This window comes from Vombatus ursinus, unplaced genomic scaffold, assembly GCF_900497805.2.
Source record: "Vombatus ursinus unplaced genomic scaffold, bare-nosed wombat genome assembly UNPS02014801.1, whole genome shotgun sequence".
NCBI classification, from domain to species: Eukaryota; Metazoa; Chordata; class Mammalia; order Diprotodontia; family Vombatidae; genus Vombatus; species Vombatus ursinus.
Window position 1 is genome coordinate 23,499,472 of NW_020954579.1, and position 15,441 is coordinate 23,514,912.

At 37.8% G+C, this 15,441-nt stretch overlaps 1 protein-coding gene across 1 annotated transcript in view; it reads left to right on the plus strand.

Moving 5' to 3' along the window:
* Window positions 1–6: 6 nt before the first annotated feature.
* Window positions 7–15,441, plus strand: part of LOC114051036 (ATP-binding cassette sub-family A member 10-like) — a gene marked incomplete at its 5' end in the record, with an annotated part of 106,515 nt that continues 91,080 nt past the window's right edge. Inside the window, 3 exons of the mRNA XM_027873157.1 lie at window positions 7–54; window positions 2,851–3,055; window positions 14,860–15,024. Of these exons, the coding sequence (XP_027728958.1) occupies window positions 7–54; window positions 2,851–3,055; window positions 14,860–15,024 (418 nt within the window). The remainder of the gene's footprint in view (window positions 55–2,850; window positions 3,056–14,859; window positions 15,025–15,441) is intronic.

Below are 15,441 nucleotides of genomic sequence, written 5' to 3' on the forward strand. Positions count from 1 at the left end.
CTGCTGTGTACAAACTTTCTTAAAAAATGGAGGATGAAAAGAGAAAGCTTATTGGTATGGTTCAAAATCTGTTTCTACTCATCTAAAAATATAAAAATATGCTCCTTTCGTGTTGCATGTATCCTTTTCCTTCTTTGCTCTCCATGAGCTCTGTTTCTAATGAGCAAACTGGCTTGTTTAATTTTGGCTGTGCTATGATTATAAATGTTCCAGAACAAGACTGTATTTATTAATTGAAGCTACTACTCATTAAGGAAGTCTAATCTCTGAAAAATAAGGCACTTAAATTTAGAGCACATACAGTAGTTCCCCAAGTTATTAATCTACTAGGCACCAGAATTTCATTAAATTTTTCCATTTAGCAAAAGCCCAAAGCTTTGGGGCCTGCAATAAAGATGGTAGCAATGCTTAGCAAGTGGATTATAGTTGAGACAATAGTAAATGAAAAGGGCAGACAATAATACTGACTAGCAGAAACTGAGAAAGTAATATTTTAAAAATAAGCTTTCTAAAGTCATGCATTTTTAAAATAGAAAGTGTTTTTAGTTTATGAGCTGTGAATGACTAGACACAATGAGATTCTTGGCACACTATTGAAATTTTAGTTGCAGGTTCTGGTCACTGTGTCAAAGATCTCTGTTGTTTCAAGTAGAAAAAATGCAGCAGTCCACTTACTGTTGGAATGTTTCAAAGACAACAGCATTCTTTTTCTAAGCTACTACTTCATAGTTTATGATCCAATTCAAATATTTTGGCACTAGTATTGAAACAGATCTATACTTTCAGCCTCAGTAAGACCTTAGTGGAGTTATTGCTGCTATCTTCCTGGTCAGTTCATACATTTTAAAGAATCTATAGTAAAGAACCAATGAAATTGATAATAGGCAGAAAGAAAAAAAAAGACAGCAAATGGAAGCCACACTTTCAATGAAATATCTTACTTGCTTTTAACAAAAATATTATACTGTATGTTCTCAATCTTTTGTTACTTTTCTGTACTGTATTTGTATCAGTATATTTCACCTTAGAAAATGAGCTCCACGAGAGCAAAAATGATGTTTCTCTTCTTGTTTTTTTGATGTTTCTTTTAAAATTAACTTCTGTGTACAAGTGCCTAGTCCAAAATTAAGCACACTAATGAATTAAATGGATTGGTGGATCCCAACCTGGTTGTAGAGGGTGCCTGCTGGATTGTCGGGAGGGGTTTGTAAGGAGTCCAACAATTCATATGTACATCAAGCATTGTCATTTTGATCTTTATTTCTTTTTCCTTTAGCTTCAAGGTAATATGTATCATGACTCAGTATAACAAATAAGCAAATATATCTTTGTATGCTGAATAAATCATGGGATCATAGATTTAGAATTGAAAGAGACCTTAGAGAACATTGAGCAACACCTTATTTCTTACATATGAGAATACTGGGGCACAAAGACATTAAGTGACTTGCCCAGGGTCATCCAGCTAGTAAGTATCTGAGGTACGATTCAAACTCAGATCTTCCTGACTCTGAGACCAGTGCCTGATCCACTATACTATGTTGCTTTTGTATGATATATACATAAATACTTTTTTCTAATGTATTCAGGTGCTGTTGTGATTAATAAAGTACAAATTTCTCTAAAAGTGTATCAGATGGCACTAATTGTCATTGTGACCTGAGCTGCCAGTGTCTTAGCAAGATGTAACTTTCTGTTTGCTCCTCTCTCAAAGGCTAGTCTTTCCTTTCAAAACCAGATCTCCAAGAATAACCACTGGTGGTTTGAAAATGAAAATACCTTCACTCATTCCTTGCAGTCTGCTCTTTTACCCACTCATGATTTATTTCTAGTGATAGCTGAGTCCTGAATTCATATGTCAGCTTTGTCCAATCTAATACCTCTTTCCTACTTTTAGCTCAACTGCTTTAGTCCTCAGATCAGCTCCTGATGACCAAACACCTTTTTCTTGTCCCTAGAATAAAGAAAATCTTTCTCTCTTAACCTCTTTTTATTTGTAATCCTTAAATAATATGCACATGGAGCTTAGCATTTAAGCTGGACAACTGGATTTTTTGGTAGGCAATGTATATTTAAATTTAAATAGCAGTTAAGAAAGAGACAAGTTACCAACCCAGCTTACTGGAAGAGGGAGGAACTACTTTTTGCTTAGATGTAGAAGAGGTCCCTAGGGGCCCTGGCTCAGGCATTCCCATTGGGCTGAAGTACAGGATCAGTCTAATTTTTCTGGTAGACTGTCATGACATCTCTCAGCATGCTCCCTACTTCCATGCTCAGCTGTCTAAAATTTTCTTCCTGTTTTCTCAGTGATCTCATGTCTCCTTTTCCCACAACTCTTTCTTTTCAAAAGGATAGGGTAAGTCTGAGAATCAAGGTCAGTCCCTTTCCCAAGTCTCTTTGTCCCAAAGCATGGCCACAAAAGTGTTCCTGAAAGCTAACATGAGTTAGCTTTCCCCCATCATTTATTTTCTTAATCAATGGATACTAGCTGTATGGTACAATAAATAAAAGGCAACATAATATGGTGGAAATGAATGCTGATTTTAAGTCCTATTTCTTCTACTTACTTTCTGTATGACCTTAGCAAGTCAATTAACTATCCAGGCGTTAATTTCTTCATCTTTAAAATAAGGAAGTCGGACTAGACTACCTCTTCCATCTCTAAATCTATGACACTATTGCTGGTAGTGGGGGGGGGGTGCAATAATTTTATTTTTTAATTTTAAAAAGAAGCACTCATCCTGGAAAAAGGTTGGGATTCACTGAAAAAAGATGTTTGATTATAAATGTCCTATTTTTTATTGACCACAGTCAATTTTTTAAAAAAATGTTTTCCCTTGTGCTTTGTAGGAATGGCTCATCTCGTTACTGCTGTTATTGTATTTATTCCTCTTTTCAAAATATAATCAAGTTAATCACTTTTCTGAACTGTCTCCCATGCCCCTGGGTCGAGTAGATAAGTTTAATGACTCTGACTTAGTAGTTGCTTACACACCGATCTCCAATACAACCCAGAAGATCATGGATAAAATGGCTGCTGCTCCCTTCATGAAAGGTGTGTGGTCAACCAGTTTGAGGGTAATATCTGATATCGTTGTTCAATTTTTTCAATTCAGTTCAACAAATACTAATTAAGTATATAACAGATACAAGGCACTGTGCTAAGAACTAGGGATACAAAATTTTTTTTAAAAGGCACTGCCCATCCTCAAAATTACTGGGAATATGGCTACAACATGTACACCATTAAATGAAAACAAAGTGATTTCAAGAGGAAATGAGCCCTGACAACTAAAGACAATCAAGGAAGGATTTCACAGAGGGCATAGGGGTCTGAGCTGAACCTTGAAGAAAGGTAAGGAGTCAGAGAAATAAAGATGAAGAGGGAATGAATTCTAGGCTTGGAAAATGCTTATACAAATGCCTGGAGATAGGATATTGAGGCCTTGGAGCTGCTGGTGGATGAACTATACTGGAGCATTGAATATGTGAAGGGGAGTAATATAATGTAAATCTGGAGAGGTAAGTTGCAGTCAGATTGTGAAGAAGTTTAAAAACCAGGCTGAGGAGTTTATATTTTATCAAGCTGATGAGGAAGCACTGAAGGTTTTTGACCAAGGGGAATGACATGGTCAGACCTATGCTATGGGAAAATTATTTTGGTAGCCATGTAAAGGATAGATTGTTTAGGAGAGAGTCTGCAAACAGAGACAGAAGTTAAGATTTTTTAAAATAATAATCCAAGTGAGAGACGAGGAGGGCCTAACCCTCAATGGTGAGTATATAAGTTTAAAGGTGACATATATTAACAAAGCTGTGGAATTGGCAACTGACTGGGAGTCAGGAGGGCACTATGAGAGAAACAAAAAAGTCAAAGATGATTCTCAGGCAATGAATTAAGTTGCTAGGAAGATGGTGATGCATTCAACAGAAATTTGGGAATTAGAAGGAAAGGAAAGGTTAGTAGAGAAAATAATGAATTCCAAATAAGACTTGTTGAATTTGATAGGCCAACAGTATACCTAGGTAGAAATGTTCAGCAGGCAGTTGGAGATGTGAAATTAGTGATTAAGAGAGAGAAATAGGGAGATACAGTATATTAAAGAGCAAAAACAAAATGTGTGTGTGTGTATGTGTGTGTGTAGGTTGTTTAGTGAGTTCCATGGGAATCTCCATCAGCTTCTTTAGACATCTTCTCCTCAATGGCATTGTTTTTTCTGCCTTCAGAATTTTATTTCTATGATTTCCAGGCTGACTTTTTTTTTCTATCAAATTTAAGTTAATGGGATCCTACATGTCATTTCTCCGAATCTTTGAAATTTTTCTCCCCAAATCTAGGGTACATGTCAAACTATGTCAGGCTTTCCACTCCTTCTCAATCACAAATTCCAAGATTCAGTTCCCATTATTTTCATCTAGGTTCCTATAATTTCCACCACTAGCGACTAGATCATGCTTATTAGTAGGAATCTTGTTGGTAGAACTTCCCCTGATTACTCTACCTTTTGTGGAGTGGGATTCTTTATGGTAAATCAGGAAATCAAACAATCAATAAGTATTTACTTCATATTCACTACACTATGCTAAGTACTGGGAATAAAAAAAAAAACTTTGAAAAAATTACCTACCCTCAGCTTACTTTATGGAAGAGACAATGTGTAAATAACTCACTTCACACAAGCTACATACAGAGCAGATGGAAAGTAAGGTTAAGAGAGAAAGACTAGCCTCTGAGAGGATGGGAAAATGACTCCCAATGAAGATAGCATCTGTGCTTGAAGGATGCCAGAATGATCAGGAAGGTTGCTTAGAAGTAAAGATAAGAAAGCAGGGCATTCCATGTGTGGAGAACAATCAGTATAAACACAGGGAGATAGGACACTGCCATGTCTGGGGAAGAGCAAGTAAGCCAATATGGCAGGATTGTGTTGTGCATGGATAATAAAATGCAAGCTGACTGGAAAAGGAAGGAAGGTCCTCTTTGTGAAGAGCTTTAATGGTTAAATATTTGATCCTCTAGATAATAGAGAGCCACTTGAATTTTTTGAGCAGGGAGGATGTGGTCAGACCCATGCTTTAGGAAGATCACTTTGTTAGCTGTGTGGAAGATGAATTGGAGTTTGGACAGATTTGAGGCAGGGAAATCAGAAGACATGGCAATAGTATGGGTGAGTGGTAATGAAGGCCTGAACCAAAATGATTGTGTTAGTGGAATGAAGGGGGCCATATACAAGAGATTTTCTGAAGGTAAAAATGACAAAACTTGGCAACAGATTGGATATGTGGAGTGAGTGAGACTGATGAGTCAAGGAAAACAATAAAGTACCAGGGTGTCCTGGAAAATCATGCTGTCTTCAATAGTAATAAGAAAGTTGGGAAGAGGGGAGGGTTTGTGAGAAAAATAAGTTGTTTAGGACATGTTGAGTTTGAGATGTCTCTGAAATGTTGAGTTTAAGATGTCCAAGAGGCAGTTGGTGATGCAGCACTGTAGTTCAAGAGAGAGATTAGGGCTTGATACACACACACACACACACACACACACGCACACACACATACAAATTTTAGAATACCACATTTGTATATATTTACATGTATATATACATACACATGCATGCATGAACCTATATGGACATATGTATATGGATATACAGTACGTACACACACACATATGCACACCCATAAAGCGTTCCAAAAGTCTAATGTAGTTTTAAGTTTTTGAAGTCTAAATTTAGGTTTGACAATTAAGACCAGTGGTAACTTTGGAGACAGCAATTTCAGTTGTATGATTAGATCAACAGCTAGAATGTATAGGGTTTAGAAGAGAATGAGGAGAGAGGAAGTGGAGGCAGCTAAAATATCAGCTGCTCCGATTTGGGGAGAAAGGATGATCTTTCAGATGTTTGGATAATGGAAGTCCCCCATTGCTACTAACAACATATCCCCCCAGCTAGTTTTGTGATCTGCTTTGCAAATTCCCCATCTATCTTCTATTCTCTCCAGGTGGTTTGTAATATCCTCCAATCACAATATTGATTCTATTTTTGCCTCTGTTTATCTTTGTCCAAATCCTCTCCACCCTATTTTCCTATCTTTGTTTTCTGGAAGGAAGATACATGAGTGTATCTTCTTAACATATAATACTACTCTATGTACCCCACCCCACCCCCACAACCATTTTGTCTTTTGTCTTTTTTTTTTTTTTGAATAAGAGACAACCTTTCAGAGCCATATTCTTGTCATGGGTCCCATCTTATCAAGTTTTAAATTTCTCACTAGCTCATTTTGCTCATTACACAGATTTTAAACTTGTATATATATATGTGTGTGTATATATGTATGTATTGTATTTTGCATTCAAATTTTGCTAAATAGATTAATTATCAAAGTGTCTAGCTTAGAGGTTTTTAACTTTTTTGTGTATCAGGGACCCCTTTGAGAATCTTGTGAAGCTTATTTGCCCCTTCTCAGAATAATGTTTTTAAATGCATAAAATAAAATATATAGGATTTCAAAGGAAACCAATTATATTGACATGCAGTCATCAAAACTTTAAAAAAAAAGTTCGCAGACCTCAGATGAAGAATCCCTGGTCTATATAGTGTAGAGAATTACATCATTTTCATCTCTAAAAATGACAGGTTTTCCCTCTCAGTTTGGAGGTATCCAATTTATGAAAGTTTAATGCTCAATTTGTTTCAATTCAACAAGTATTTTTTAAGTAATTACTATATGCCAGGCTCTATGCTATGTGCTGGTACTTCTTAGACAAAATAGAAATAGTCAAAATTAAAATGTTACATGGAGGGAAGATTTGGTTTCTTCCTATTCTCAGTTAATAGGATATAATAGTCATAGGATATAATCACAGAGAATGAGATGTTAATGTGTTAATAAGGGATCAGCATTCTATCATCTTTTTAGAAATATGAACTACTCTTTCTAATTGAGTCCAAAAGGGCAATGCTATTGGTAAACAATGATTGACTACACCCCTTAAAAGATATTGTCAAGCAGATAAGGCCAGTTTCGTTCAGAGATGTCTCGTGGAGTGTAATCATTGCAGAGAGAGGAGGTTTCTCTCTCCTCCCATCCATAGTCCATGGTGACTAACAGATGTTCTACTTTCCCCAAAACCCTATTCAGCATTTGAAGAGTGAATTCCAGAGTTTGAGTCACAATTAAGGGAGCAAAGACATACATTCTCTAGACAGACATATATACAGAGAGAACAGAAGCTGCTTTGAGGAACACGGACTCTGGCAACAAAAAAGAAAGCCAGCTGTACACTCAAGAGAGAGAGCTAGGCCTGACAATTGAGATCCTCTTTAAGGAAAGGAGTGTCCCTTGGGTGTCCAGCAAGGACTTGGTACCCAGCAAGAAGCATTGTGAGAATTCTGAAGGAGAAAAAGGACATTGAGACTCAGCAGTGAGTTTCCTTGGCCACATGCGTTCCCTCATTACCATTGTAACATTGTAAGGGTTGAGCACGCTGTCCTCATGGCCACTGTGCATTTCCAAGAGGGCTCTCCAGGTTTATGGAGAGAATGTTTTATGCTTATGTTTCTTCCTATGCTTTGAGCTAATTGTATTTCCTGGATGCCTGTTAATGGAAAACACACACATTTGTTATTGTGAGCAAGACTTTTAGATGTAGGCATCAACATGGAAACCTATGACCCAAGGTAGTTACCACCTTTTGAGGACCCCTTGAGAATGAGTGCAAGTTGGGAAAGTATAGGAGTGGGTGGATGGGGACTAAAGAATAAATACAGCATATACTATAAATAAAAGAAATACAAAATCACTTTGTTGGTTCTGGTAACACTGGAAGAATCAGCAAAATCCTCTTGGAAGAAGAGTCCTGTGATATGAAACTTGAAAGGAGCTAGGGTTTAAAAGAAGCAAAGGTGAGGAGAGAGAGCATTCCACATATGAGGGATAACCTATGTGAAGACTTGAAGATGTGAAATGGAATGCAATGTATAGGCCAGTTTGGCTAGACAGAAAGTGTAAGAGGAAGGCTAAGTCTAGAAAATTTAGGCTGGAGCCAGCTTATGAAGGGCATTAAATGCCAACAAGAGGAGTTGGTGTTTTAGACAATAGGGAGTCACTAAACTTTTTTTGAGCAGAGGAGTGATGCAGTCATCCCGCTCCTTTAGGTATATCACTTTGGCATCTGTTTGTTGGTGGCTTAGAGAAATGAGAGACTGGATTCTGGAAGACCATTTTGGAGGCTGGTTATATAGTTCACATGAAAGATGAGGAGTCTCTGAATTAGAGTGGTTATGGTGTGAGAGGAAAGGAGGGAACAGATGTGCCAGAGTTTTAGGATAACATAGGTTCCTGCCCTACCTGTGACATTTAGCTGTGAGACTTTGGGTAAGTCCCTTAACCTCTGTGCATCTCAAGCAATGCTCCTGGATTCACCTACTAAGTCAACAAGCAGTTATTAAGCACTTATTATGTGCCAGGCACTGTGCTATATGCTGCTAAGTTATTGTCACAGAAAGATTGCGATTTTCAATGGCAGAAGGAGTTGTCGTATCAGGAGTTACAAAAAAAATCACATATTCTTCACATATAAGCGAAGGCAAGAAAACATTGTTAGTTTTGGATGTTTCAATTGAAAGTGTAATGTTTGAAATCTGTATCTTAATTAAGAATTTTTAAAATTGGCCAAAATTCCATGTTACCAGCAATTATGTGACAATTTAGTCAAAAGAGAGTGAGGTTCTTCAGGGTATTCTGCAAATGCTGGAATATGTGAAGATCAGGCCATGACCTCTTGTGTGGACCTGTCTAGTAGATAGTTAATTTAATTCCTTGATGATAAATTGTTACAAAACAGTAAAAAAACACATCTCTCTGATTGAATCCATTAGTAATATTTGTCCCTCCCACTCCATCTCTTTTGTTTAGAGTACTCATTTATTCTTGTTTTGGGTCTATGCCCTATGGAAGGAAATGTCAGGAGTCTTGCATGATCCATCTTGGTATGATACTAATGAGGTTAGTTTTGTTCCCAACCCTTTTCTCTGTCTGTTTTCTAATCTTTCAGTGTCTAAGGATGGATTTTCTCATGATAGGCAATACATGTTTGTTTACTGAATATCATTGTAACTCTTACACCAGGGTCCTCTATAGAATTAAGTGCCTGGCCCACCTTTGGATGATAATTCTCTTGTTTCTGGCTCAAAATCTTGAGGGAAAATCCTGGTTATAACCTATCTGAAGGAGCTTTACTATAGCAAGTAACATAGAAAAAGAACCTCTCTTCTTTCTCTCCCTCCAGATTTAGCTTACTGTGATGCCCATGTTCACCAAATCTTCAGATGAGTGTCTTCAGAGTCCTGAAACTGAGAGCCTCTAACAACACTACTTGACCATGAATTTTGCTACTATTCTATTCTTCCCAAATCAATTTGTTATCCCACTCTCCACAGAGACTGTTCCAAACATTCTCATCTTTCCTCTAGCTTTCTGCAGTGTAACAGAATGCTTCCCATGGTGATCTCAGCTGAGGATCTTGTCTTATAAGGAATAAAAAAAAATGAGAATCATTCAATGAAAGTTTCCCCCTTTCCATTCATCTCACATAAATGTTTTCCTTTGCTATCCTCCTTCACTCATTTCCCGTGGAGATGATCCATCTCCCTGCAAGGCAAACCCCTCTGTAAGTACTCTTGATCCTATCCTCTTCTGATTCTCCAGTAAACTGGCCTCACTATTCTCTTCACTATCTCTTTTATCTTTAATCTTGCCTTGTATACTGACTTCTTCTGTGTTGCCCACAAATATGCCCATATCTTCCTCCATCCTAAAAAACAAAACAAACAAAAACCTTACTTGATCTTACCATTCCTGCCAGCTATCATTCTGTATGATATTTCTATTCTCCATCATGGATAAATTCCTTAAGAAAGCATTTAGTGCCTTCACTTCCTCTTCTTACAAAACTCTCTTCTAAATCTCCTGCAGTCTGGCTTTTGACTTCATCATTCATCTGAACTTGACCTCTCCAAAGTTACCAGTGACTTAGTAACTGCCAAATGAAAGGACTTTTTCTCACTTCTCATCCTTCTTGACCTCTCTGCAGCAATTGACACTATTGATCACCTTCTCTTGGATTTTCTCTCCTCTCCAGGTTTTTATGATGCTATTCCCTCCTGGTTCTCTTCCTATCTGTCTGATTTTTATTTTTATTCTCCTTTGCTGATTCTTCATTCTTGTTTTGCCCATTCATAGTGGGTATTGTCCTGGGTATTTTTTTTTGCTCTATACTATCTCATTTATGAATCTCATCAGGTCTAATAGGTTTAATTAGTATCTTTATGCAGAAGATGCCCAGATCTATATATGTAAATGTAACCTCTCCTGACTTCCAGTCTTACATTACCAACAGTCTATTAGACATTGTAAACTACATGTCATCTAGACATCTCATAATCTTATATCCCTCTACCACCCCCCCCAGAAAAAACCTCTTTCCTCTTTAATATTCCCCTACTATCGATGAGGGTACCGCCATCCTTCATCCTTCCAGTTACTCCAAGCTTACAAGCTCAGGTTCAGCCTTAATTCTTCACTCTCACTCACTGGACTTATCTATTCTGTTCCCAAATTTTGGTTCTAATTTCACAAAATCTCTCATATGTGACCCTTTCTCTCCACTCACATAGCCACAATCCTGGTTCAGGCTCTCATCCCCTTTCAAGCTCTCACTTGGACTGTTGCAGTAGTATTTTAATTGGTTTTTCTGCCTCAAGTCTTTTCTCACTCTAATCCATCTTCCACTCAACTACCAAAGTGATTTTTCCAAAGTGTAAGGGTAATCATATTACCTCCTTTCTTAATGATCTCCTATTACCTCGAAGATTAAATATAAATATAAATTACTCTATTTGGCATACAGCCCAAACTCCTTCCAGCCTTACTATGCTTTCTACACTTTACTGCCCTCCACATACTCTATGATCCAGCAATACTAGCCTACTCAAGGTCCTCATATTTGTTGCTCCACCTTCCGTCTCCATGACTTTTTACTGGCTGACCCTTATACTTATAATGCTTTGCCCCTTCACCTCTGACCCTTGGTTTTCCTATCTGCCTTCAAGACTCAGCTCAAGTCCTATCTACTTATTTATTATGTTTTTTTTTGGCTAGGCGATGGGGTTAAGTGACTTGCCCAGCTAGTAAGTGTTACCTATCTGAGGCCAGATTTGAACTCAAGTCCTCCTGAATCCAGGGCTGGTGCTCTCTCCACTGTGTCACCTAGCTGCCCCAAGTCCTATCTACTTTAAGAGGCCTTTTTCATTCCCCTCTCCTTCCCCCACCACCTCACTGCTGCCTCCTCCTCTTAGATTACTTTCCATCTATTTTGTATATATTTCAACTGTAATTGTTTGCATGTTGTCTCTCCCATTAGAATGTGAGCCTCCCCCCCCCCCCTTTTTTTGTATCTTCTGCACTTAGTGTAATACCTGGCACTTAGTAAGAGCTTAGTAAATACATATTGACAAATTGACTAATGTTTTCCATATGGTTGTCCCATACTGAGCCCTGGTCTTGGCTTCCGAATGCTCCCTAAACTGTTGTTGTCTCTGGTCTCTTTTTGAATCCCCTTTTATCACTGATCTTCTGCCTCCCTTGTCTTTTTGTTGATGGTTTGCCAACACCTAAATGATACTTCTCAGCAAAACCTTGTTTTGATGAGTCACTTAAGAGAAAAGTTTTGGCAGTCTCCTTCTTGAAAGAGCTATCATGATTGAGCACAGGGCATGTGGAGACCCTCTACAATTTGCATGGGTTTCACAATCTTACTCTTTTGTTCTTGCTACCCAGCTTTTCAGTGTCTGGGTTCTGATTGATGGCAGCCCAACTCCCTATAACCATTATCCATTTAGTTTTGCTAGCTGGTTTTGAAATCCGTGTCTATGCCCTGTTTCTTGTAGTCTGGACACTCTAATTATATTATAATGCCTTTAGTCCATTCTCTCTATTGCTAATAAAGACTGGCACATTCTTCTATTCCTGGGTTCCTATAATTGCATCTCTAGGATCCTTGCCTTGGTTCCCATTTCCTGCTTGATCATATGCAAGAAAGGGACCTCTGCCTGCCTGACTCAACAATACCACCTGTCTCCAACATACTAACTGAACACTTATGGAGGCATACAGACCATTTATTCCACTTGACTGGTTTTAATGCTCCAGGCTCCAAACCTAATTTTCTCCACTGGACTTCCATTGTGGTCAGTTTAATTAAATAACTGTTTATGAAATGCTTATGATGTATAATGGGGATCATGCAAGGGTTAGAAATACAAAGACAACAGTTTCTGCCCTGTTGGAAGTTGTTTTCTCTTGGGGGATATGATATGTATGTAACAACATGAATCAGGCACTGTGCTAAGTGTGGGGAATAGAAAGAAAGGCAAAAACACCATCTCTGACCTAAAAAAACTCACCTTCTAATGGAAAAGGCAAACTTTTGCTGTCTACAACTACAAACCAAAGGATATGTAGTATAAATGGGAGGTAATTTCAAAGGGTTGGGAGGAGGGAGGGATAGGACTGAGAAAGGCCTCTTACAGAGAGATGTTGAGATTTGAGCTGCATCTTGAAGAAGTGAGAAGGGAGAACATTACACACATGTGAGACAGCCAATGAAAAAAAGGTGTGGAATCAGAAGATGTAGTGTAGTTCAAGGCACAGCAAAAAGGCCAGTGTTGCTGAATTGAAGAGTATGTGGTGGTGGCAGGGGGAGAGGGGAACAGGAAAAAGTAAAGTATAATAAGATCAGAAAAGTAGGAAGGGGCCAGGTTATAAAGATCTTTAAATGATCAGTAGAGGATTTTATATTTGATCCTGGAGGTAATAGGGAGCCATTGGAGTTTATTGAGTAGGGGGCTAATATGGTCAGATATGCACATTAGGAATATATACAAAATGAAAATTAAAGAGAGAGTACTGATATATGGAAGGGGTGTGTGTGTGTGTGTGTGTGAGAGAGAGAGAGAGAGAGAGAGAGAGAGAGAGAGAGAGAGAGAGAGAGATCAGGAGGCTTCAGAGTGAAGACAATATCTAAACTGAACCTTACAAGAAGACAAGAATTCTGAGAGGTAAAGGTGACGTGAGAGTGTATTCAAAGCATGAGGAAGGATAGGGAGAAGGCAAGGGAGTAAGCATTTATATAGAGCTCTTGCTAAGCTCATTTGGTAGGTAGGTGCTATTATCATTCCTTTTTGATAGTTGAAGAAACTGATTCAAATAGAGGTTAAATGACTTGCCCAGGGTCACAGAGCTAGTAAGTGTCGGAGGCCAGATTTGAATTCAGGTCTGCCTGACTATGAGGCTGGGGGGCTCTATCCACTGCACCACCTAGCTGCCTCACCGTGAACACTTTGCCTCAATGATCAGAGATAGGAGATGGAGAGTTGAGGTTGCAGAACAGCTGAAACATAGAGTTCCTAGGGGAGGAATGCAGCAGAATGAAATAAGTGTGCAAAGTTATGTGGGAGCCAGATTTTAGAGGGCTTTAAATGTTAGGATAAGGAATTTATATTATTGGCACTAGGAAGTCACTTTAAGTCTTTGAGCAGAGAAGTGACTGGTAGAACCTATGTTTAGGAAAAATGATTTTGACAGTTGTGTGGAGCATAGATTAGAGGGGAGAACGAAGTTCTGAACTTTTTTTTTTTTTTTTTGACTGGGCAATGAGGTTAAGCGACTTGCCCAGGGTCACACAGCTAGTAAGTGCCAAGTATCTGAGGCTGGATTTGAACTCAGGTCCTCCTGATTCCTGGGCTCATGCTCTATCCTCTGCACCACCTAGCCGCCCCCAAAGTTCCAAATTTATGGAACTTATATTCAGCCTGCCTATTTGAAACCTGCTTTTAAAAAAATCTTGGTCTATCCCAGCCTGAGCCCTGGTCATTGGATCCAATTTAATAAAAGATACTTTGTAATATCTTTTCTCCTTGCAGCTTGTATAATGAGATGATGGTGACATATAATATATATGCTGTAGTATATAGTAGTGCTTTACAAATATCTCATTTTATCCTCACAATAAACCAGGGAGGTAATTGCTATTATTACCCCCATTTTGCATAGGAGGAAACTGAGGCATGTAGAGGTTCATTGACCTGTCCAGGCTCACACAGCTAGTAAGTGTCTGAGACTGGATTGGAACTCAGATCTTCCTGACTCCACATTCAGTGTTCTATCCATTGTACCACCTAGATGTCAAAGTACTTGTATGACACATTTTTTTTGATTCTCAGTGATCCCAACAGGGATGCCCCTTTCATCTCCAGAACTATAACTTCCATCAACCTTATGAGTTTGCTGGCTGAAGTTCAAATTCCAGCTGAACAAGTCATCGCATATGTCTCAGTCTTGACTGTGGTATTGAAAGTAATTGTATTGGGTTAAAAGATTCTTAGAAAACAAATAGAACAGTTTAGTGGTGTTAGTTCTGCTGCCGTGCCAATTTGATATTTTTGCACTATGAGAATTGCTGAGAAAAGTGTGAAGGTGCCTGAAAAATATAGGACTTTTTTGATTTGTTACTATTATTTCAAATGTGTCATACTCTGAATTATTTTGTGCAAAACTGAATTAGATTGGCATGTCTGTGTGACCCAAATTGGTTCATAAGGTTGGCTGATTGAATATTTGACATGCATTTCCTATGTACTCTTACCAGTCCTAGAAAATTACAGTCTGAAGCTCATATTCAGGGCCCACTGTTTAACTTGATTTATTTTAACAAAGCATTTTACTTAAAATAATTGATTACAACATTCTTCCATTTAGCAATAATACAACATGGCTAATTTTTCTTACAAATGTCAGGAAGAATAATCATTGGGATGCCAAATCAAGAGGCAATGGATGCAATAATTCCAAAAAATTATTCCGAAATGGTGGGAATCATCTTCACAAATAATTTCTCCTATGAGTTGAAGTTTAATTGGGGATATAGGACACCTGTTATGAAGGAACATTTAGACCACTCAGGTAACTTTCTCATTAGAAAATCATACTGATCCTTTCTGTGTGATAATATATTACGAATTACAGTTGAGGATAAATGATAGAAATTATAATATTAACATGCAAGTATAATATTTATTTCATTCATTATCTCAGATATGATGTTTCTTGTCTAAGGCAAAAAATTTCTGTCTACCACAGTGAAATTCAATGAGTAATTGGTTGTTGAAAGAGCACTTTTTCTTGCCAACTCCATCTTTTGTTTTTTAAACACTATAATTTTTTTTTACCATTTTCTTTTTTATTAGGAACTTAACAGATATCAACAAATGAGAACCTTTCAATATGCAAAGAACAGAAAAAGGGGTTGAAATCGAAACTGTGAATACTTATCCATAGTTTTTAAAGTGTATATTTAATTTAATAGTAACAAACTGATGT